Below are 21606 nucleotides of genomic sequence, written 5' to 3'. Positions count from 1 at the left end.
GCGGGTTGACTGACAATCTGGGAGGGGTAGCCACGGACACTGGAGCTTCCTGATATACCGATTTATTGGAGAAGTGGACCTTTTCGCGACGGCACTCACTAGCACCTTCTCCACCCTGCCCGTGCTCCCCGCAAGGAGGGACAGAGAGCCGCACTGCCAGAGAGGGCCTTCATGGATGGAGGCTGGGAAAGGAAGGAAGGGAAACTGCCCTCCTCAAAAGCAAAGACATTCTGTTTTTGCTTTTTTTTTCTAGGGTTAATATACATTCCACGTGAAAAAGAGGAAGTAATAAAATACATAGACCTGTGTAAAGGGAACAAACCAGTGTCCTCTAAACCCTGGCAATCAGAGAAAAACTGTTAACATTCGACGTGTATGCTCTCTTTTTCTGATACAGAAACAGATAAAGGTTTCTTAATGTCCCCTTAAAAATGGCATTTTGCTGTACCTTCAATTTTATAGCCTCGGGTTTTTTTTCCATTTAATAAATGGGCGGGCAACTTTCCATATTAACAAATATAGATCTATATTATCATCTTAAATGGCTGCATGGCAAGCCGCTGGACAGCAGACAGATGTGCAGGTAGTTAACGGATTCCCTATTGATGGACACTTAAGCTATTTCCAATTTTTCGCTCTTTTAAACAATGTGGTGATGAACAGCCTTTTACACACATCTTTGCGCACTTGTCCAATTATTTCCTGAGGATAAATTCTTGTTTATGAAATCGCTTGGTCAAAGGGTTGATATATTTTTTGGGTAAGTAACACTTAACAGGCCTCCAGAAACACTGGGCCAAAAACACAGCCCCCCCCGACCCCAGCCGTGCCTGAGAGTGGGGGGTCCAGGATACTAATGGTTCTGCCTCTACGTATAATCCACCTCCAAGCCCTAACATCAGACACTGATACCTCTTGCCTTGTTGTTGATCCGCTTTCTCTGGCTACTGGAGGTGTGCGAGAGCAGGGTGGCCTGCTGGTGATTGGAATCCACGGGGCTGGTGGCGATGATGTTATCTTTGTACTTATTCATCAACGACAGCTTGGCATTGTCGCTTCCTGCGTAAGGGAGAGTCAAGGCAAAATCTTTCAGAGAAAAGGCCAAAAGGAAGCGAGAGCCACGAAATCTGCATGAACCAAGTAAACGGAGTTTCACAGAATTGAAATAAGGAACCTTTAAAGTGAGAGATTGTCAGAGACTGAAACACTCCTCTCTGATTTCTGGAGGCCGACAAAACTGAGAGAGGGGAGAAAAAGAATGATTACAACTGAAAATCCAAGTCAACTGATTCTGCTATTGATTATGGTCACCACCTGTGGCCCTCTGGCTAGATACAGACTGAGGATTCCTTTCTTTTGGTCGACACAGAGTTTTAAAAGAAGCCGAATTTGGGGTGCCTGGGTGGCTCAGTCAGTTAAGCATCTGACTTCGGCTCAGGTCATGATCTCACGGTTTGTGAGTTTGAGCCCCGCATCGGACTCTGTTGACAGCACAGAGCCTGGAGCCTGCTTCAGATTCTGTCTCCCTCTTTCTCTCTCCCTTCCTCGCTCTCTCTCTGTCTCTCTCTCTCCCTCTCAAAAATAAATAAACATTAAAAAATATTTTAATAAAAAAAAAAAGAAGCCGAATTTGAGGGCAATCAGGCAGAACACACCCCCTCGCCCCTCCACCCCAGTCTACACCCTTCCCTATTGTCTGACACCTAACTACTGCACACGTTTGGGCTCCCTGCCGCTTCCTGAATGCACTGGGGTTTGTAACCCCTGAGTCACACATGGCTACCTGATGGGCTCAGCACCATGCCAGGTGCTATGGGGGACGTGAGACATTGACGACATGTCTCCTATCCTCAAGGAGTTCCCTGACTTTAAATCTTATTTAGAAGTGGCTATTCATACAGGAGGATCTCTTCTAGATACCAAGCAGAATGGAAACTTTTATGATGTGATTTCCGTCTCTTCAAGCCCCCCTGAAAGTCCATGCATCTTAAGCAATTTTCAGGACCAAAAACGTCTTCTTTAAAGACAACTGAGCCAATTTTTGAGGGATCACGGTCTTGGGGTTTTATCTATGAGGCGTGGCTTACTTATGGAAGTTTTAGAGAGACGGGAGAGCTACCGTAAAGAAAAAGTGCAATCGTTTCCTCTCTGCACCTTGTTGATCCCGATTTGGTTCAGCCTGATCAGGTCCAAGTCCTTTCCACCCAGCGTCTCATAGAAACCCAAGGCACCTTAAGGTCGGACAGCTTGACTGCATCTTATCTGAAGACCCTCGTAAAGACCACAGAGCCATGGGCAAGACAACACATCTCACCACCCCCACCCCAGGCAAAGTCTCGAGAGTCACAGAAAAGTACAGAGACCCCTGTCCCTTCCACCTCCGTGGCAAAATAAATTGCCGAAGCAATCGTGCCACATACAAAACTGTCACACACACACGTTGATCTTTCTTCGCTAGCTTCTTCCTCCCCTGGGGGCTGCTCTATCAGATATGAAAAGGGCTCTATCTAGACCCACTCTTCTGTTGGATGTAAAGGTAGCTGTGCTCCCAATGCCAAGCGGAAGTGGAGGGGGATTCAGTTTATACTTGTGCTTCTGATTCCCCACGTTAGAAAACAGCTCCCATCGTCTCACAGAAAAGCTGGCTCTTCTTGCCCTGCTCCCCCCCACCCCCGGCCCAGGGAGAGGGGCACACATCTGCCATTATGGACGACAACCAGCCACCAAGATTGGAAAACTGCTGTTCCCAGCTCACTCGCGAGCTCCCCGGGACGAGGACCCACTGGCCCACCTGGTGTGAGGTCCATCCCCGCCTTCTCGTTGCAGCCCTGCAGGGAGTCCAGGGTGCGGGTGACCTGGCTGGCAAAGTCCTCCCCTCCGTTCATGCACTCCCTCTGCAGGTGGTGGCGCAAGTCCGTGATGTCGTACTCATAACCGTCCAGGATGGGTGTCTCCCGGATGCTCAGGGTGCCGCTGGAGTTGTGGCCCTGCACGCGGGCGTTGCGCAGGCTCTCCCGCCCGTGCCCGCCGATCAGCACGGAGGGAATGTAGTGAATCTCGTTGGCTGCCTCAGCGCTGGCACTCTTCTGGGGCTGGGGCACCCGGCGACGTTTACACCAGCGTCGACGCGTGTACAGGATCATCACCAGGCACAAGATGGACAGCAGGAGAGCGATCATGCCACCCTGGAAAGAGACAGCAGACAGACGTGGGAAGATGGGCGAGCTCGTCCCGCGGAGAGGCACCGGCCCTCCCTCTACCACCGTCCATCACTCACTCACTCACTCATTCACTCCTTCATTCATTCAGATGCAGGAGGCACTTAGAGTTGAGCCTCACTCAGCGGCACAGGGACAGTCTGCCGTGATGGGTGCTTAAGGAAAATGGAGAAAAATGGGATTGCGATGACCGGTGCTTCATTTAAGTGATCCACAGTTGCTTCTGGCTTAGCAAACAATTTGAAAGAGAAGTCTTTCGATGTGTGTGTGTGTGTGTGTGTGTGTGTGTGTGCGTGCGTGTATCACTTCAGCTGTAGAAACAGGGGAGGGGGTTAGTTTGTTAAGGCAAATCTGTTACACATAAAGCTGGTTTCCAGCCAACTTTTAGCAGCAGGATGGCATCTCATTTCTTCCTGTCTCGCATCTTAAAATCAGCCATGTATAGGTCCTAACTCCGGTGACATCAATGACCAGCAAGTCCCCTCAGATTCCTTGTCTGGGAAGGGGGTGCTGAGGACTGAGTTAGGGAACTGTGTGCAGTGCCTAACAGAGCGTGTCACATGGAATCCGGGCTATCCTCAGCCTAACCTGAAATGTTTCCATTGGAGTAGGGGAAGGCCATCGACCAACCCAAAGCTACGTTTATGTCCCTTAGGCATGCACAAGCAAGCGTGCGGAGGACCCTCACCATTTGCACGTGACTTTTTGGATCCCTACAGCTTTAGGGGACAGCTTGCTCCCACACACGTGGCCTTGAGTGATCTCTCATTCTTCTACAGTTCGAGGGAGGGACCGAGACCCATGTCCTAGGGCCAGCCTCGCAAAGGCGTTTCCTTCACAACCTTCTTATGCTCCCAGGCCATCCTCTGAGGCCTCTCCTTAAACACCAGGACTGCACTCGGTTGTCTAGCAGTGGCCAACACGCCATGCTCGGCGACAAAGAACACCTGACCTCGACATCCACGGGGGCAGGGTTTGGAGGAAACCCACTGTTCCCCAGGGCTCGGTGGGCATAAACCTTCCTGTGCACGATCTGTATTCAGTCCCTTGATTTTGGTCAATATCCCTCCAAACCTATTTCACTAGGTGGGGGCGTGCCAGATGGCTCTGCCCTCGACTCGGGCTTCGGTCACTGCCACCACGTCACATAGGCTAGAGATGAAAACCCCCTATTAATTCCCAGTGGCCCACCCACCCCAGGCTGGGTCAAGATCATTCCTTCAAATGCACCAACAGGAGCCTTTTCCAGTCTCGTGATAACTCTATCTTGAATTTACAAAGTTCCTCTCCCCATACATCTTCCCATTTACCCTCCCTCCCTGACCATCACCTGGAGCAAAGGAGCACACGTCCCCGTGCGTACACACACCGTGTGCTCAGGCAAAGAGCAGCTGACACAGGAAGCAACAGAGTCAGCTGCCAGGTGACAGACAAGTCACGTCAGGCGGCTTGTTGGGGACAGACACTGGCCGCCAGGTTCTTCAGACTTTTCTTTTCTCTGTTGGAACCCTTTCTCCTGGTGAAATCTCTCAGGCAAGTACACAGAAAGCGTAAATATGAAGCTGCCTGGGCTGCTGCATGGGTGGGGGTCCTGACACAAGTATTCTGGGTCCTGGCTGACCGCCACCTCCCTGCAGCCCGCCAGCCCTGCAGACACATCCAGGGGGCGGCACGCCCAGGGGGGCAGCACGCCCAGGGGGTCGCAAACAAACCAGAGCCCGACCCCCCATTTGCTGGAGTCCCACACGCTAGTTTTTTCAGCAGGCCCTTTATCTGGGAGTCAGACCCGCCATCCTTTCCTTCACCCCAAACTGAAACCGCAACAATGGGCAATTAAGCCACACAGAAAGAATAACTTCCCGAGTGAGAGGAGTTGTCAGACATTGAATTAGGCTAGTGAAAACGAGAGGTAATTTTATTCCCTAAAGAGCCGTGAGAGCAATATAAACATCAATCTCCCAGGAAGGGCTGAAACACCATCTTTCCCGCTCACATTGAGGTATTCGGGGGGCCCCTCCGTGCTTCCCCTCAGTTTCTCCCGGTTTTGATCGGAGGCAGGCCGAAGGTTCATCCCCCATATTATGCAGTAATCAAGCAAGAACAGTTGTCCATTCTGGGGCTGTCCCCGTGTATCAGACGTTTGTTCTAAATGCTCTGACTTCTAACTGCTGCTGGAGGCAGGGTCAGCTATTTCCCCATTTTACATCTGAAAAGCCTAAGGCACAGAGGTTAAGTAACTTGTTCAAGGGCACACAGCAAAGAAACAGTTCTGGAATGGGAACCAAAGGCCTCCCCTCCCATGGCAGAGCCTCTGTTCTTAACCACCAGGCTCCAGTGATGCTGTACGGGGTTGTTCACTGGAAACACACACACCCTGGCTTCTGTCTCACAAATTGTAAGCGGGTGGGGTGGGGGGAGTGTGGATAATCCAACTTAGATCTACCCTCCCGTCTCGAACAAAACACAGAAACTATTCAAAGTGCACATGTAGCTGACAGCGGGTCCAAAGAGGCATCGTCATAAACAAAGGACCTTTCACGGGGCGCCCACTAAGCGTCCAAACCCAAGATTAATTAATTAATTAACCCAACCCTCACGTTTCAAGAGTTCTGTGCGAAAATAAGACAGCGCGCCTCACACATCACCACAAGCCTGGAGGATATCATTAGGTCTCAATTTAGTTAAATTTCCACGAAGAATTTGTTTTCTCTTTCAACTGTGAGACCCACTGAAAACCTCTAGGTTCAGCTCCTCCTTTTCTGATGAAGAAACTAATGCCCAGAGAAGCTATAAAACCCGACAGCTCCAAAGTGTTTCTAGACCTGATCCTTTCTCATAGCACCGCTCTGTTAGGTTCATCTAAAATTCCCCAGGGGCACCCGGGTGGCTCAGTTGGTTGAGCTTCTGACTCCTGACTGTAGCTGAGGTTATGATCCCAGGGTCATGAGATCGAGCCCCGTGTCAGGGCTGTGCATGGAGCCTGCTTGAGATTCTCTCTTTTTCTCTCTCTCTCTCCCTCTGCCCCTCTCCCCCGCTCACCTTTTGTCTCTAAAATAAAAATAAATAAATAAATAACATTCCTTTTACCAGGTGTGGCTCTAGACACTCCATTTGGATATTTTATATTTACTTATTTATTTAAATATAATGCATACACTTTTTTTATTTTTTAAGTATTTTTATTTTTTAAATACAATTTACTGTCAAGTTGGCTAACATACAATGTATACAGTGTGCTCTTGGTTTTGGGGGTAGATTCCCGTGATTCATCGCTTACATACAACACCCAGTGCTCAAGTGCCCTCCTCAATGCCCATCATCCATTTTCTCCTCTCCCCCACCCAACCCCATCAACCTTCTCCCCATCAACCTTCAGTTTGTTCTCTGTATCTAAGAGTCTCTTATGGTTTGCCTTCCTCCCTCTCTGTTTGTAACTTTTTTTTCCCTTCCTTTCCCCCATGGTCTTCTGGTAAGTTTCTCAAGTTCCACATATGAGGCAAGCATGATATCTGCCTTTCTCTGACTTACTTCGTTTAGCATTATACCCTCCAGTTCCATGCACGTTGCTGCACATGGCAGGATTTCATTCTTTCTCACTGCCAAGTAGTATTTATTTATTTTAAATAATAACTTATAGGGAGCTAGAACACAAGTTTCTGATTGGCTAAGCCAGTGTATTTAGCATATCTAACCTTGCTTTATTGAAATGTTTCCCCTGCTCAGAGTCAGTGATCCTAACAACCTTGGGTTTTTCTTAATCGGTTATTAGTAATGGGCGCCAGCCACTAGGTGAGGCTCGGCATAGACATGAAAAGGGACTGTCGACATAGGTATTCAAGTTGTGGTAAGGTTTCTCTGCTTCTACAACCCAAATTGGTGGCAGATGTCACAACCCTTAGCAAGGACTTACTAATCGTGGATTCATACATAAATAATCACAAAAATAATGTTACATGCTATGAATATATAATAAAAACATTTTGTCATAATAATAATTTGTAAAGTCACTATACACAAATTCCTCTGAACTGCTTATCTGCTCTATCCAGTAAGAAGGTCCTGGGTAGGGAAAAATGTAGAGACCCTCCACTATACTAGGAGAAGCCATGGATATAGCCACCTTGATAACTTTCCTTCTACAGTGATGACATGGAAATCCAGTGCTTGCGTTCGATCGTTTTTGCATTCCTGTGATAAACCATAGTTTTTGCTTTTAGCATTATTTTCAACCAATTTCCACAGAGAATTTTAAGCATTTTCGATTTAAGTCGGAGCTGCTCTAAAATTTTTCTTTCAAGGGATCTAACAGAACAAAGAGGTGGCAGATGAAATGGAAAGAGTGCCTGAACCAGGAGCTACAGCGAGGAGCTTCCTGGTAACCAAGTCAAAAAGGGAAAGGCAAGCTGCACACATCTTGTCTGATGATAAAATTCAGTGGGAGGAACAAACTTCCTCCATGCATTTGATCCCAGACAAGACGTCATAATGGCGACGTCATCACACGAGGCTTTACAGAAAGCATGCAGGAATTCACACATGAGCTCCTGGCTTTGCATTTCTGTATCACCTTAGCTGTGCTCAGAGGGTATTCTTCATTTATGTGTGTTAGCTTCAATTTTTATGGTATGCAAAACGAAGCAAAACAAGGCAAAAGCATTAAGGTACATCTGGACCCAATGACAGGTAACAAGTTGCAAACTCTGAACATTCGAGAAAAAATAACAATTACTGCAAGATATGAAATTGTTTTGCTCTTTATTCATCTTTTCATGAGTTTTCTGATTATTCTATTGATTTTTCTCAAAACTATTAACATTTTATAACTAGAAGCACGTTTGGGGTAGATGAGAACTCCACATCCGTTAACAAGTTGCATGCAAAAAAAGTGGCATTTAAAAATATGTTTTCTGGGGCGCCTGGGTGGCGCAGTCGGTTGAGCGTCCGACTTCAGCCAGGTCACGATCTCGCGGTCCGTGAGTTCGAGCCCCACGTCGGGCTCTGGGCTGATGGTTCAGAGCCTGGAGCCTGTTTCTGATTCTGTGTCTCCCTCTCTCTCTGCCCCTCCCCAGTTCATGCTCTGTCTCTCTCTGTCCCGAAAATAAATAAACGTTGAAAAAAAAAATTAAAAAAAAAATGTTTTCTTTAGAAATCAATAAATCATTTCTCCTGGCTTTAATAGAGATCAAAAAAATGAAACCAGCTTTTATTTTATTATGACACTGACATTTTTCAGCACTTACCTGAGAGAATAGTATGATGTTGGTCAGATCCCTTACAGATTTTGAAACCTTTGTGTAACAACGTTGTACATAATACTGATGATGATTGCCCAGGGACAGAACATTCTAGGCAGATCTCCGTTTATGCTCATCCCAATCATGCAGGCTAACCCCAGACTGTCTCATTATCTGACCTGTGTGTTCATCCTGGGTCTACGTCGCACCTCCCGCCCTGAGCTCACTCCTACTTGCCCTTCCGAGTCATTTCAGTGACACAGCCTCGGCCGATTCTTCCCTAGTCTCACTAAACTGCCCACGGAAGCCTCCACATAACTCTGACCACAAGCATCTTTCCTTTGGTTTTCCTGTCCAGCTCATCTATTAGAGTACAGACTTCATGAGCAGGGGCCACTAAGCTCTGGGGCCAAGCACAGTGCATGGCACAAAGGTGTTCAATAACTAAAGAAGAAGGAAGGGAGGGAGGGAGGAGAGGTCAACTGTGCATGTATTTCAATATAGACATCTTCTATGTGCTTGCAAGCAAAGCTTTATACAATTGCTATGTAACTCATCCATTCATTTCATTACCCAATCATTCAACAAGTTTTTACTTACTTCAGCAAGGCATTTGTCTACTGGTCACAGGGATGGAGATACTGCAGTGAAAAATACAGGTATAGTTCCTGAGCTCGTGGGCTTCACATTCAAGTTAGAGGAAACAGTCCCTATAATTTGGCTTTTAAAGGTAAACTCAGGCACAAAAGGAAGATGAGAACAGCTCACCAGGGCTGGGAAATGTCACTGCTCCTCGTAACAGAAGAAACTGGGGTAGGTAAAGATATCTCGGACTGGAGGTAGTACCCTAGGGAACACGTCAGGGGCCAGTGGAGTCCTTCCCTTATCTGGTATCAATGTCATATGATCAGTAAATCCCAGAATAAAGAATCTCCATCTATCAAATGTCACTAAAGTTTAGGAGTCACTTGGGTTTTGTGAACCCTTGGCAGAGAAATGGAAAAGCTGAGATTATGTGTCCAGCTACCATCTGTCAAGGGACTGCAGCCAATCAATCAACTCACATTTCAAAGCTCCGTTTCACCCTAGGAGTAACCAGAAGAGTGAGTCTGAGACATAATTAATTGTCCCTCAAGGCAACTGGACACACGGAATTCAAATTATATTCCTAAAGGAATTAAATGGTGGTTAGAAAATCAGAATGAAATAGACAAGTTTGGTGGTCCATGTCTCTTATTTTCTCCCACTAACAATGCCCAAGGGTTGTTGGGGCAAAGGGCCTCTCTCATATATGACAGTGATCACTTACATCTATCTCTGGCTTTCAAAGGAGACAGACCAACAGGAGAAAACTGTGCAAGTCTGCATGGCATCACCGGCCATACTCAAATCTAGATCCAAATGTTCCAGGGGCAGCAAACAGATGAGGTACAGAGATGACTTTTCAAGGTCTTGTCTGACCCTGTGCTTCTGAGCAAAACCGGACCTCATTTACTAAGAACATGGAGGTCACCAGTAAAACCGCAGGGCCAACCAGCAGAAGGGCTCTGGGCAAGCTGTGTTAACTCCTCTGCGCCCTCCCCAGGCTTTCATCTAGCAAATGAAGCGACTGACAGAAATGAATGGACTCTTCCAACTTGAAAACTTCCTGATTGTTAACACTGATCCCTGTCAAACTGGAAATAGCTCTGAACTGGTGGAGAAAATGTCTTTGAGCTCTTCCTGCGCAGGAAAGCCAGTAACTACAGACTACAGCAATAATGGAACTGATCCTTCAGAGGTGGGCTATCAACCCTAGCTAGCCCAATGGAGCCCGTGATAGGAAGCCCCAAAGGCGCAATAAGGCCTTTGAAAATTAGATGATGTCATCAAAATTGTGGTAACATGTTGTTGACCTCGAGGATCCCTTTACTGCCAGAAGGAGTCACCTACACTAGAAGAGAAAGCCTCTTGGTTTGTTCTTCTTGAAGATTCTCTTTCCTGTGGTGGCTGGCGAGCAGAAATCCATTATCCCCTGCCCATCTCTTTCCCAAATGGAAAACGAGAGAAACATGTTAAGCATATTAAGTAGTGAGTTCAATTTATAAATTATTAGGAACATTACCTCCCCTTGGGGGTTTTCCGAAGTCTTTAATCGTGTGGAAATGCTTTCCAGTTGCCACGGGCCACCACGTTAATTAAGAGGCCTCAATATGTCCTCTGGGGCTTCTGACGTGAATTGCACATCCCACGTGGGGGACAGAACTGCCCTGCCTGGTTAGCCTCTCACTGGGGCAGGATACTATGTTAGCTGGCTGCTATCAAATGCTTTAGGACCCCTTCCCCATGCTTCCGGGTGCAAGAACTCAAAGCTAAGGGAAGAAATAGAAGGCCTTCCAAGACCTTCCCTCATTAAAACGCCATTTGGGGAGGTAGAGACGGGGACCAAACAGACAGCCTTCCATAAGCAAGAGACAATCCCTAAGACTAAGAGTCTTCCAGATTAGGCAGGTTGACATCTGAAGGCTCCTCCAATCTGAAGACACTGTGAATAAAGTTCTTCTCCGGAGGAGACTCCGCTGGCTAGCTTTTTATTTTTTATTTGTTGGCTTTTCCCAGGCCCAAAGTTTTAATTCGGTTAGATTTGCTCAACTATTCTTCTTCTTTAATCCAGGAAGTTTGTCATCCATTTCTTTATGAGCCTTCAGGAGGTTCATTAATGAGAGCCTGAAGCCCTCTAGGGAAAGTGGCTGGAGGCTAGCGTGCTGGAGTCAGCCCGGGCTATTTCAAGTTGTCCTCTTTCAGGTTCTTTTTATAGAGCTGCTTTTTTGGTTCTTGGGATTTTTTCTTGCCTCAGAACCTTAACTTTGCTGTCCCAAAGCAAACGAAGGAGTGCATTTGTTCAGAAGGAGCTCAGAGCTCTCGGATCTTCAGCGGCACCAGGCGCCTGTTGTTTGCCTTGATGAGAATGCCAAAGCCAGGTGCAGCCGGGTGAGGCAGCGGCGGGGGGGCAGAAGCAGCTTGCTGTATGCAGAGTGTTCCCGGTCCAAGGCTAGCCTAACGGGTCCCCTAACTTCAAAGACCTGCCTAGATTCCAGCAGAGTGGGAAAGCATGGAGGAATCAGGACACTGGGCAAAGCCGAGGTCCTCCCGTCTCTCTAGATGTAGACGGGGCAATATTCTAAGAGGTGACGCTGCCTTGTTAGACACTGTGGATGGGACCCCCCAATCGGTGTTAAGAAGCTGGCCCCACATGTAACCCGTGTATGTGGGTATGTGCGTGTGTGCATGTGCACAAATGCGTGTACTGTGCACGAGAGGCAGGCTGGGAGATAAAAGGGTCCAGAGAGAAGCAAAAGCACTCCAGGTCGCCGTCTCAGCAACCCGTGGGCAGAGCTGCGTGAGACAGGCTCCCTCCATGGGCTATGTGCACCAGCCCTTCAAAACTTCACAAGCCAAGCATGAAGCCAATAAATAAATATCTCCAGCTGGATAATGCTCAATGCTTATTCTTGGCCACGTTCCTTTCCTCCTTTCCTCTTTGTTTTTATGCAGTAGGTGATCTTGATGAAATAAAATAATAACAATAATCTGCTCCATTAGGACCAAACATTAAGGGGATTATTGAACAAGTAACAGAAGAGGCAGCTGGCACAGGATATGCTAATGACCATTAGACTTTAACCCTCTTTCTCTCTAAACATAATGGAGTTGTTAAACCCCTCCTCCTCTCATCTCCCAAAAGTCAGGCAGCCCAGCCCAAGGGGAGGTGAGAGGTCTCAAAGACCTAATAGCTCTGTGGGCAGCAGCTGGGGGCGAGCAAATGAACAACATTAATGACTAGTCACTGAGGGCAGACCGTATGCAAGGTACCTGTCAAGACTCCAATGACTTCAGCTGAAAAAAAAAAGTGGGGTATAGCAGGGTGGAGAGATTCGAGATGGCAAGTTTTCCCTGAATTTGGTACATATCACTTTCTGAACCAGTGAAGACTTAAAAGCTCTGTTTCCTCTCCGGGAAACAAACAAACAAACAAACAAAAAACAAAAAACACGCTGAGACGGATCGTTAAAGGCTGTGCTCTTCAGAGATACCTGCTAGTCACGGGCTAGGTGGAAGACCCAACACATAGGGTGTGGGCCTTGATCATATTCCTGTCCCACGCAGGAAGGTACAACTTGATCACAATTGCCGTGAGGTCTGGTGTGCTAGGGTCTAGTCAGATACTCAGGAGCTCTGCCCAGGAGATTCCTCTCAGTGGAATCTCCAATGGTGCAGTGTCCGTACTAGGAGAGGTGACGAACCTACCAAGCTGAGGGTTAGTTTTGTGAAGATCTCAAAGGCTACAAATCACTATGAAAGCATTTCTCGGCATCTACAGCAATCCCATTACACATGCTTAATCCACGCCCCCCTACTAAATTCCTGTCTTATTTTGTAATTCTATGGACACACTGCCTTATTCCTACAGTATTGAAGCAATGAAGAAGGAATAATAACTACCATGTGTAAAGTATTTACCATGTGCCAAACACAGCACACGGTGAATTACATTCATTATTTTATTTAATCCTACCAATAAATATAAGTAGCAGAAATTACTGTTTCCATTCTTAGATGAGAAAACAGATTAGAGGGGTTAAGTCACTTGCTCAGGTTTGTGTGGTAGTCAGTACAAAGCCAAATCAAGACTCAACCACTGGTCTTAATGATGTTCTATGACCTGGCTGAGTAGAAAGGGGCCTACCATCTGGGCCTGGGCCAGGGCCCCAATTCCCTAACCTCCATCTTTTCTAAATTAAGCCCTGAATGGCCTTGCACCTACACATAACTCTTAGGATTATACAAGTAAGGATTCCCAAATGTCTGCATTGTGGACAGTCTACACGGTAGATGTCCTGGACGCCCCCAATCTTCTTCAGTTAAGCTTGATCACAGGGTTAACCAAATGCATCATTTCAAGCAGTAATTTAATTGTGCCAATGGTGGCCGTACTTACCAGGCAAGGGAAATCTATTGTGATCATCTATTGTGTCATTCTGACACAGGCAAGGGAAATCTATTGGAGATACCTATTCTTGGGTGGATGTTTCTTTTTTTTTAATTTTTTTTTAACATTTATTTATTTTTGAGAGACAGACAGAGCATGAGCAGGGGAGGGGCAGAGAGAGAGAGGGAGACACAGAATCTGAATCAGGCTCCAGGCTCTGAGCTGTCAGCACAGAGCCCGATGCGGGGCTCGAACTCACGGACCGCGAGATTGTGACCTAGGCCGAAGTCAGACACTTAACCGACTGAACCACCCAGGCGCCCCTTGGGTGGATATTTTCTAAGTGAAATCAGCCGTCTTAAGGGTTGCAAGGTACAGATGTTCCAGCATTTCCTTGAGAACAGTCTGCCATACGTGCACACAGACTTAGGTCCCTCTGCCACCTGAAGCCCTTAGTCTGGAATCAGAGACCTAAGAGGAGCAGTGGATGTTTTCCATAATATAACAGCACATGTAGAAAACAGACTTGGAAGAAAGTGTCAGGCTTGAACACTTTCAAGGCAGCCAGGAGCGGCATCGCAGTCGGGTCACCTACAAGTTGTCTGGCCAACAGACCTGGAGAAGGTAAGAGAAAGCCCTGCAGGTCATGTCTTGCATTAAAACTCAAAGGATGATAACGGTCACTCCCAATGCAAGTCATTCAAAGCTAGTCAAATACAGAAGTCAGCAAAACTCTCACACACAGCTTTCTGCTCATAAAGGATCTCTCACTCGTAACGTACTTCACCCACAAGGCTGATGAGAACAACGGGCACTCGTGGCCACAGCTCTTGTAACACTCCAGCTGTGACTCAATCTTGGCATCCAAGTAAGATGCATATTAAAGCTGAAGAACTGTAGCAAAGGGAGCAGGCGAAGGAATTAAGGACAGCAGAGATGCTGACGTACAAACGCAATTAGCGTATCCTATGCCAAGATATCTTCCAAGCCCTTCATTCTTGCCAACAAGCTTTGTCTGATATCAAAGAGGGGAGGGAGAGGGAAGACTGACAGTCAAAAGAGTCTCCTCTTGGGCCATGCGCTAAGTGCTGTGGCTCTTATTTCTGCCTCTTAAAAAAAGTATTAGAATTCAATTTTTCTCTGCAACTAATCAAGCACAGAATCTGGAGAAGAGGCCTGGTTTGGGAAGACAATCTCTGAGTGAGGCACTGACGTCCTCATTAGGGCAGGCTTCCTTCAACTACCACCTCCAACATCAGCAGCACATGGTCTTTGGCTAATTATATTTTTGCAGGCAAAGCCATTGTCAAGTCTTCAAATCCTCCCCATCGTTAATTAAAAAAAAAAAAAATTGCCCTGCTCTGCCTCCTCCCTCCCTGGTATCCCACCCGCCCGTCGCCGCGTGATGGCAGCTTTGTTCCTCTGGGTTTCCAGGATTTCTCTCTTATATTTGGCTTCTGACGGGGAGGTGACGAGGCTGAGTACGGAACTGGACACCTGTAACTCAATTTCTTCACTAGCTGGTCCGTGGCTCACTTTGGTCCTGGGTGGCAACTAGTCACCTCTACCAGGTCGTCGGGCACAGGCCCAGCGTTCAGCAGCCAAAGATGGGCCCAAGCAGAGGGAAGCTGGAAGCTGAGTCCCAGCTCACCCCTCTGCCCGCCCCCCCCACCCCCACCCCGTGGAAAGTGACAAAAGGCCCAACTCTGCTATAGTTTTGATTTACTGATCAGTGGCTGGATCATGTAGTGTGAATCCACAGGTCAGCATGCTCTGGCCAGAGACACTCTCATGATACAAAGATAGTCAGGGGTTCTTGCTTCCAAGGCAACTGATGAGACAGACATCATCTTTCCAGACAAGACATTATTCCGTACCTGGGGCGGGCATGTGCTGCTGACCCCAGGAGGGCCATTCCCAGCCAACCAGCGGCACCATTATGATTTAATTCAGATCACTGCGTTCATGGGATTTTATTTTTCTACTTTTTAATAGAGGTGATTTTTCTATTTTTAAGATTCAGTGTTATTGTAAGGGAGAGGGAGGGAGGGAGGGAGAGAGAAAGGTGGGTTGAAAGGAATAAGTGGGAGAGGGAGGGAGAGAGAGGACACACGCCCATGCCTATCGCCTATCCCAGAGCCTTTGCCCTCTCCCTCCCCTGACCTGCCCTCCCTCACCATCCCTTTGCCTAAGCCCCTTACCCCCGCCACGGCCCCCACCAGAAGTTCCTCTCCTTCCCAAAAATGAGTTTGATTTCTCCGATCCTAGGACATGTTTTGTCCCCACTCTGAAAGCATATGTGGGCATTTCTTAATTAATCTTTAATCCCTAATTCCGCTATGTCCCGTATCATAGCTCTGACTACACATGCAGGCAGAGACCCCACTTTAAAAACTTTCCACAGCCCCATTCTCAGCATGGACAGTGCACTGCTTGATTAATTAAAGTGAGGCTGGCTTGGCCCGGTTGATACAGCACACAGAACATGACTTTCCTGCTGTCTGTCAACTCAGACTTAAGGCCTCCATCGGGGAGCCCATCTTCACTCCTCTCTGCTGGCTCCCTGGCCAGTGCTGAGAGGTCCCCTCAGCGCAGAGCCACCCAGGAAGAAGTCAGCTCCTGTAGGACGTCAGCATCCTCACCCACGAGGGTGGGTGGTTCAGATCGGAGGTCCATGCTACAGACGCGTCATCCAGAAGACGTTAGCTGTGGTTCCAGAAAGCACGATGGCTTCCATTTATCCAACCTTGTTCTGACTTGTACCTTTTTGTGCCATCAGCAAAGCTGCTGTGAGATGGCAGGGGCCTCACGTAAACCGACAGCCATTTTTTCTCTAGAAAAACTAACTGGCCTGTACTTCTGTACTCCACAAAACTCCGCGTGAATCGCGTCTTGTCACCAGAGAGGTTAAAGAAATTTGTCACCACATTTTTTCCTTATGATTGAGATATAACTGACATATGGCATTACGTTAGTTCCAGGTGTACAACATGATGATCTGATATTTGTACATACTGCAAGGTGATCAGCACATTAAGTGCAGTTATAAGACATCTATTAGCACCTAATTATAGGAAAACCTCTGCTACGTGCTTTACAAAGGGAAGGGTGTGAAGAAAGTCCTCTCTCCTGGAAACCAAAGCTTTACTTTTTGTTTTCATTAATATATGCATTATCTGTATTTATGTATGCACATATATTTGCATTTATCTTTCCGCTTCTAGAGAGTGACTGCAGGTAGGATGTAGGAGTTCTCGCTAACTCCGTTCTGTGGTGCAGAAACTGCATCTGCCTTAGCAGAGGGCCACACACGGTCAGGACCAGCCGTTCTCAACGGTCTTCCCCGCCACCACACCATGACAAATGCGGGCTACAAACTGGGTAGACCCCACAGGCACACCCAGTGCCGGCTGTAACCCCAGCGAAGTTTCCTCTGGGTCAAGAAACCAGACCAGAATGCAAGCTGAGTGAGAACGACTTTTTTTATCGGGCACTTATAATGCAGACTCTATTCTAATGGAGAAAAGGAAACCACTTACAAATCCTGACACTGTGACTATTATCAGCGTCAGATTCAGCTGCCACAGTTCACAACTGATGGGGACCCGGCACCGTGGCCGAGAACTGCAGAGGTGTGAACGCAGCCACCGAGGATATGAAAGGCGAGCCGTTTGCTTTGTCCAGAGGCTGGGTCAGGGACTGTCCTGTCTTCAGGCCCTGGGAGGGGCCCTCTAAATTTATAACACTAGTGGGTACTACCCCAGTCCTTCACCCATGCCCTGGAACGCTCAAAACCGAAGTCTTCACTCTCAAAATATCTCACAGTGATTTTGCTCAGTATCAATTAAGAAACGATTTTAAAACATTCCATAGACGATGACGGACAAATAGATGGATAGAGATGGCCTTGTGACTAGCCAGCTCTGGTGGGTACGGTAGTCTTCCCTGGGCTTCCTGTTCCATGATTACGTGAAGGGAAGAGGGGAGGTGACGGTTTAGCGGAGAGGAGGGAGCCACAACCATCAGAGAGGAGACCTGAGTAGAACATTCCACCAAAGGTCTTGCAAGACGAGGGAAGGCGAGCTGACCAGCAACCAGCTTCTGTTCCCAATGGCGCCACTTACCGGTCATTCAGCCCTCGGACCTTTGAGCCTCAGCTGTCTGTCTGTCAGATTTGCTCAGCCTTCTTCATGGGGTTGGCCGTTCATTCCCAAAGTCCCTCTTGGCCTCCTAGCAAAGACCAGAGGCTCCGCTAGGATGCAGAGATGCGGAACTCCTCACCTTCACCCCCTCCCCGCCCCCAAGCAAGAAGTTCATGCTCAGGGAGACAGCCGCATGCACAGATGACGATGAGGTCCGTGGCAGGAAGGCGTGTCGGGGACTGCAGAGCATGACTCAACCCTGCCTAGAGGGAAAGGGGTCAGGGCATTTTCCAGGGAACTCACAGGCGAATTTTAAAGTCAGTAGTTAGAAGCAACCCCACTCAGAGGAGAGGAAAGACATTGTAAGCCAAAAGTAAAACACGCGTGAAATCACAGAAGTATGACACAGCAAGGGACTTCCAGGCACCATGACCGAGTTGGTCAGTGTGGCTAGGACAGAGTGGAAACCGAGGAGACGAGATGAGGGTCAGGCCATGAAAAGGTTAGCTGGGAAGTGACCTTTCAGAGCGAAGGGAATTACTTCAGGTGTTTTGTGAGCAAGATGATACCGTGCAAGCCGCACTTTGCTAAGAACAGCCTGGTGGCAATGGGAGGGGAGTTTTTTGTTTAGGTTTATTTATTTATTTTGAGGGACAGTGGGGGAGGGGCAGAGAGAGAGAGAGAATTCCAAGCAGTCTCTGCACTGTGAGCACAGAGCCCAATGTGGGGCTCTAACTCATGAACCATGAGATCATGACCTGAGCCGAAACCAAGAATTGGATGCTTAACTGACTGAGCCAACCAGGAGCCCCGAAAGAGGGAAGTTTTTGAGGGGAGCAAGTCAGAAGGCAGCGTGAACAGGTGGAAATCGCCTGTAGCAATCTGGTGAGAGGAGGGGGAGGGTCAGGGGGGGATTTGGGGAGGGAGGCTGTCCTACCGGTGGCAGTAGAGGGGACAAGTGCAGAAGGATTCCAGTGGCATCTGGAGACTAAAATGAGCAGAATTTGGTGCTGGACTGAATGAATGAGAAGGGGGAGGAAAGGGGGTCTAGCCTGGGTGACGGTGTTGGTGGTCCTGTCACCACAGGAGGCACAAGGGGAGGACAGGGTGGGTGGGGAAACATTGTTCACAATGCATGTGGGACACCCAAGCAGATATGTAAGTCAGAAGCTGGTAGGAGAGGCCAAGGCTGGAGACAGAGGCAGTTATAAGGACCAAGTGAAAAAAAAAAAAAAAAAAAAACATGATGCAAACAAATTCTACTCATTTCACAAACACCAACTGGGGACATTCCTTGTGTGAAGCATCGGGTTGGTAGCTGTAAGAAATATAAAGATGAATCAGACTCAAAACCAGATCCTGCCATTTAGGATCCTGGAGTCTGGTAGGGAAGACAAGATTCATCAAAACTGCCTTTGGATGGAAACAGACACCAGCCATAAGAAAGGCTCAAAGAAGCCTTTCCTGTTCGCCCGGCCATAGGAGACCAAGGGGGAGGAATGGTCTCCAGCTGAATGATGCAGAGAGGTGGCCAGGTGGACACATTTGAAATGGGACCCGAAAGAGAGGTAGGATTTGAACGCATACACATGGAGGGGAAGGAGGGACCCAGGAAGACACGGCCACCGCAGGTGCAGCAGCAGTGAGTAAGAGGGTACAGAAAAGGGCATCCTGGGCAATAAGAATGAGTAGGAAGACAGATCCCTCTCTCCCCAAAGAATAAAATGCACTATTTGTGTAGATGATTCTCAAGCGAAAGAACTTTTCTCCTTTTCACTCTTCTTTCTCTGCGACCCTAGTGACGCAGAAGGATATTAACTGGATAAGGCAGCCTTTGACACAGACGCTGGTAAAAAATTCTGGAGGCAAACGCAGCCCTTTGAACACACTCACAGTCCCACACAGGAATGGTTACACGGCCCACTTCCCACTCCAATTTTTTTCATTAGATGAAATCAGGTGAAAATGAACATCAGATGCAAGTTTGATCAAAGAGGCAAAGGAACTCACAAAGGGCATGTGGAAGAGGAAGCAGGGAAGAGAAAGACAGCAGGGTCTCCAGTGCCTTAGAGACCGAAGACGGCCTCTCATTACTGACAGAGGTGGCACTGACTTGTCCTCGACCTTGTCCAGATGCCGTCCTGAGAACCAGGAGAGCTCTCCCGGAAGGGAAGTCTGGGAGGTGTCCTGTTATTTGGCAAGGCAGAACCCACTATCCTATCAGGAATTTTCCTTCCAAAGCAGACTTTTCCCTCTCGGGTACATGTGCTGTCCTGAGAAGAGAGCACACAGGGCCACTGAGGCCGTCAGGGGAGGAAGAAATATAAAACCACCGGCTCGGTTGTGCTTGCCACAATCACTCCGCCTCTGGTTTCATCGCAGTCATTCTGGGTAGAAAGAGAAATGTCCTCTTTGAGGACTCCAAGTGCTCCAGAGGTGACTCCAAGATGCACCAAATCCCCCAAGCAGAAGGTTGTGGTCTTTTATTTCCCACGATGTGTTCCCTCCCGTGGTCCAGGAGCCACTCCACTCTGAGGCCGACCCCAGGAGCTCCCAGTGTACTCCCTGAGGCAAAGGTGGGGCGTGTCCAGGCAGACTCTGTGGGTGACTGTGAGGACGGCTGGCTGAGCACAAGAGGCCCTGGGCTAGCGGCTCAGCAAATCCTGAGGACAGGCCCCACCGGGCCATGGGAAAAGGCTCCCAGCCACCAAACTCCTTTCGACAGGTCAGCACAGCGGGAAGGGACAGCTCTCTCCCTGGGCAGAACCACTTCCGCTCAACCCAACCTACAGGCAGACAAGCCCGCCATTTTCCCCGCGGACCATCATCCCACGTTCATAAATGGGAAAAAGAAAAACAGAGTTGCTGCAGGGAGCAGAATACAGTTTCTCTGTATATTACTCTGAAGTCTGTTTTAACTGGGGTTGCTAGTGTCCCATATGTCCTTCACTTTCATACTCCTGGAATACCAGAGCTGGAAGCAACTTACAAGGTCGTCCAGTTTGGGATTCCCAAGGCAGAGTGCCCACAGCCCATCCATGTGCTCCTAGTTGGCGCCATGCCAATGGCTGGCAAAAGCAGGGGATGTTTCCATTTCATTCTTTTACAAAATGATATTTTTCCTAACCTGTACCGATATCATTAACGATAACATCAAACCCCTGGTTTTGTTGGCCTTTTCATCTAAGGCAAAAATAAGTTCAAACCAGAAAAGCCAGTCAATGTAAATAAAAATATTCAGAAAATACCAAAAGGCAGATTAAAAAAAAAAAAACAAAAAAAAAAAAAAAACAAAAAAAAACAACCATGGCACAATCCGAATGCCTAAAGTTTTAAGAACACTCATGTGCAGATGAGAACAGGCTTCGGGCAGGTGAAGACATATGCCTGCAGTTTCACAGACTTTTGTGGGGAAAAGGCCCATAAGCAAAGTCTCCTGATTTCTAATCAATGGTCTAATTTCTAATTTCTAATTTCTAATTCAATGGTCCCCTGGTCTCCCCGGCCCAGCATGTATCACTGTTGAGGGAAGAAGAGAAAATGCCATCTAGGGGAGCACAGCCTGGTGGTGTCACTCTGTTCTGGGAGTTCCGGGCAGAGCCCCAGCGGGGACACGTTGGTGCTGCCTGTTCCAACCGCAGGCGGGGCCCAAGGATGGTGCCTATGTTCTGACAGGCGGGAACTCTCAGGTGCCGAGGCCGCCTGCTCTGGTCAGCAGAGCCCCCGAGGCGGCCAGCTGAAAGCCCAGGGATGGTGACCTGCGCGTGTACACGCCACATCATTTAGGGAATAAAAAGAATCAAACTGGGATGCTTCAACATCACCGTTGGGAGGCAGAGCCCTCCTGCGTTTGTTTGTAGGGCAGCTTACCTTACCTTGTAAGAATCTGTCTGAGGCCCAGACAGGTCAAGTTCTGACACACTCACTCCTCTACGTCCCAAATGCTTATGCGTCTCAGTCCCAAATTCTTCCACCTTCTTGCTCAGACAGAATATAGGAAGGGAGGAAACAAAAGGCTGAGCCCTTTAACAAACACCTGCTGT

General features: G+C 48.0%; 1 protein-coding gene across 5 annotated transcripts in view; it reads right to left on the bottom strand.

Moving 5' to 3' along the window:
• The window catches only part of ASTN1 (astrotactin 1), a 305254-nt gene that overhangs the window by 156357 nt on the left and 127291 nt on the right, over positions 1-21606 (bottom strand). For all 5 annotated transcript variants that reach the window (XM_045452809.1, XM_045452805.1, XM_045452807.1 and 2 more), the window contains exons 3-4: positions 2792-3185; positions 913-1059 (exon numbers count right to left, since the gene is read on the bottom strand). In XM_045452809.1, coding sequence (XP_045308765.1) covers positions 913-1059; positions 2792-3185 — 541 coding nt within the window. The remainder of the gene's footprint in view (positions 1-912; positions 1060-2791; positions 3186-21606) is intronic.

The sequence above is a fragment of the Leopardus geoffroyi genome, chromosome C3, assembly GCF_018350155.1.
Source record: "Leopardus geoffroyi isolate Oge1 chromosome C3, O.geoffroyi_Oge1_pat1.0, whole genome shotgun sequence".
Taxonomy (NCBI): Eukaryota; Metazoa; Chordata; class Mammalia; order Carnivora; family Felidae; genus Leopardus; species Leopardus geoffroyi.
Note: the sequence above shows the minus strand (reverse complement) of the source record. Positions and strands in the feature narration are given on the sequence as shown.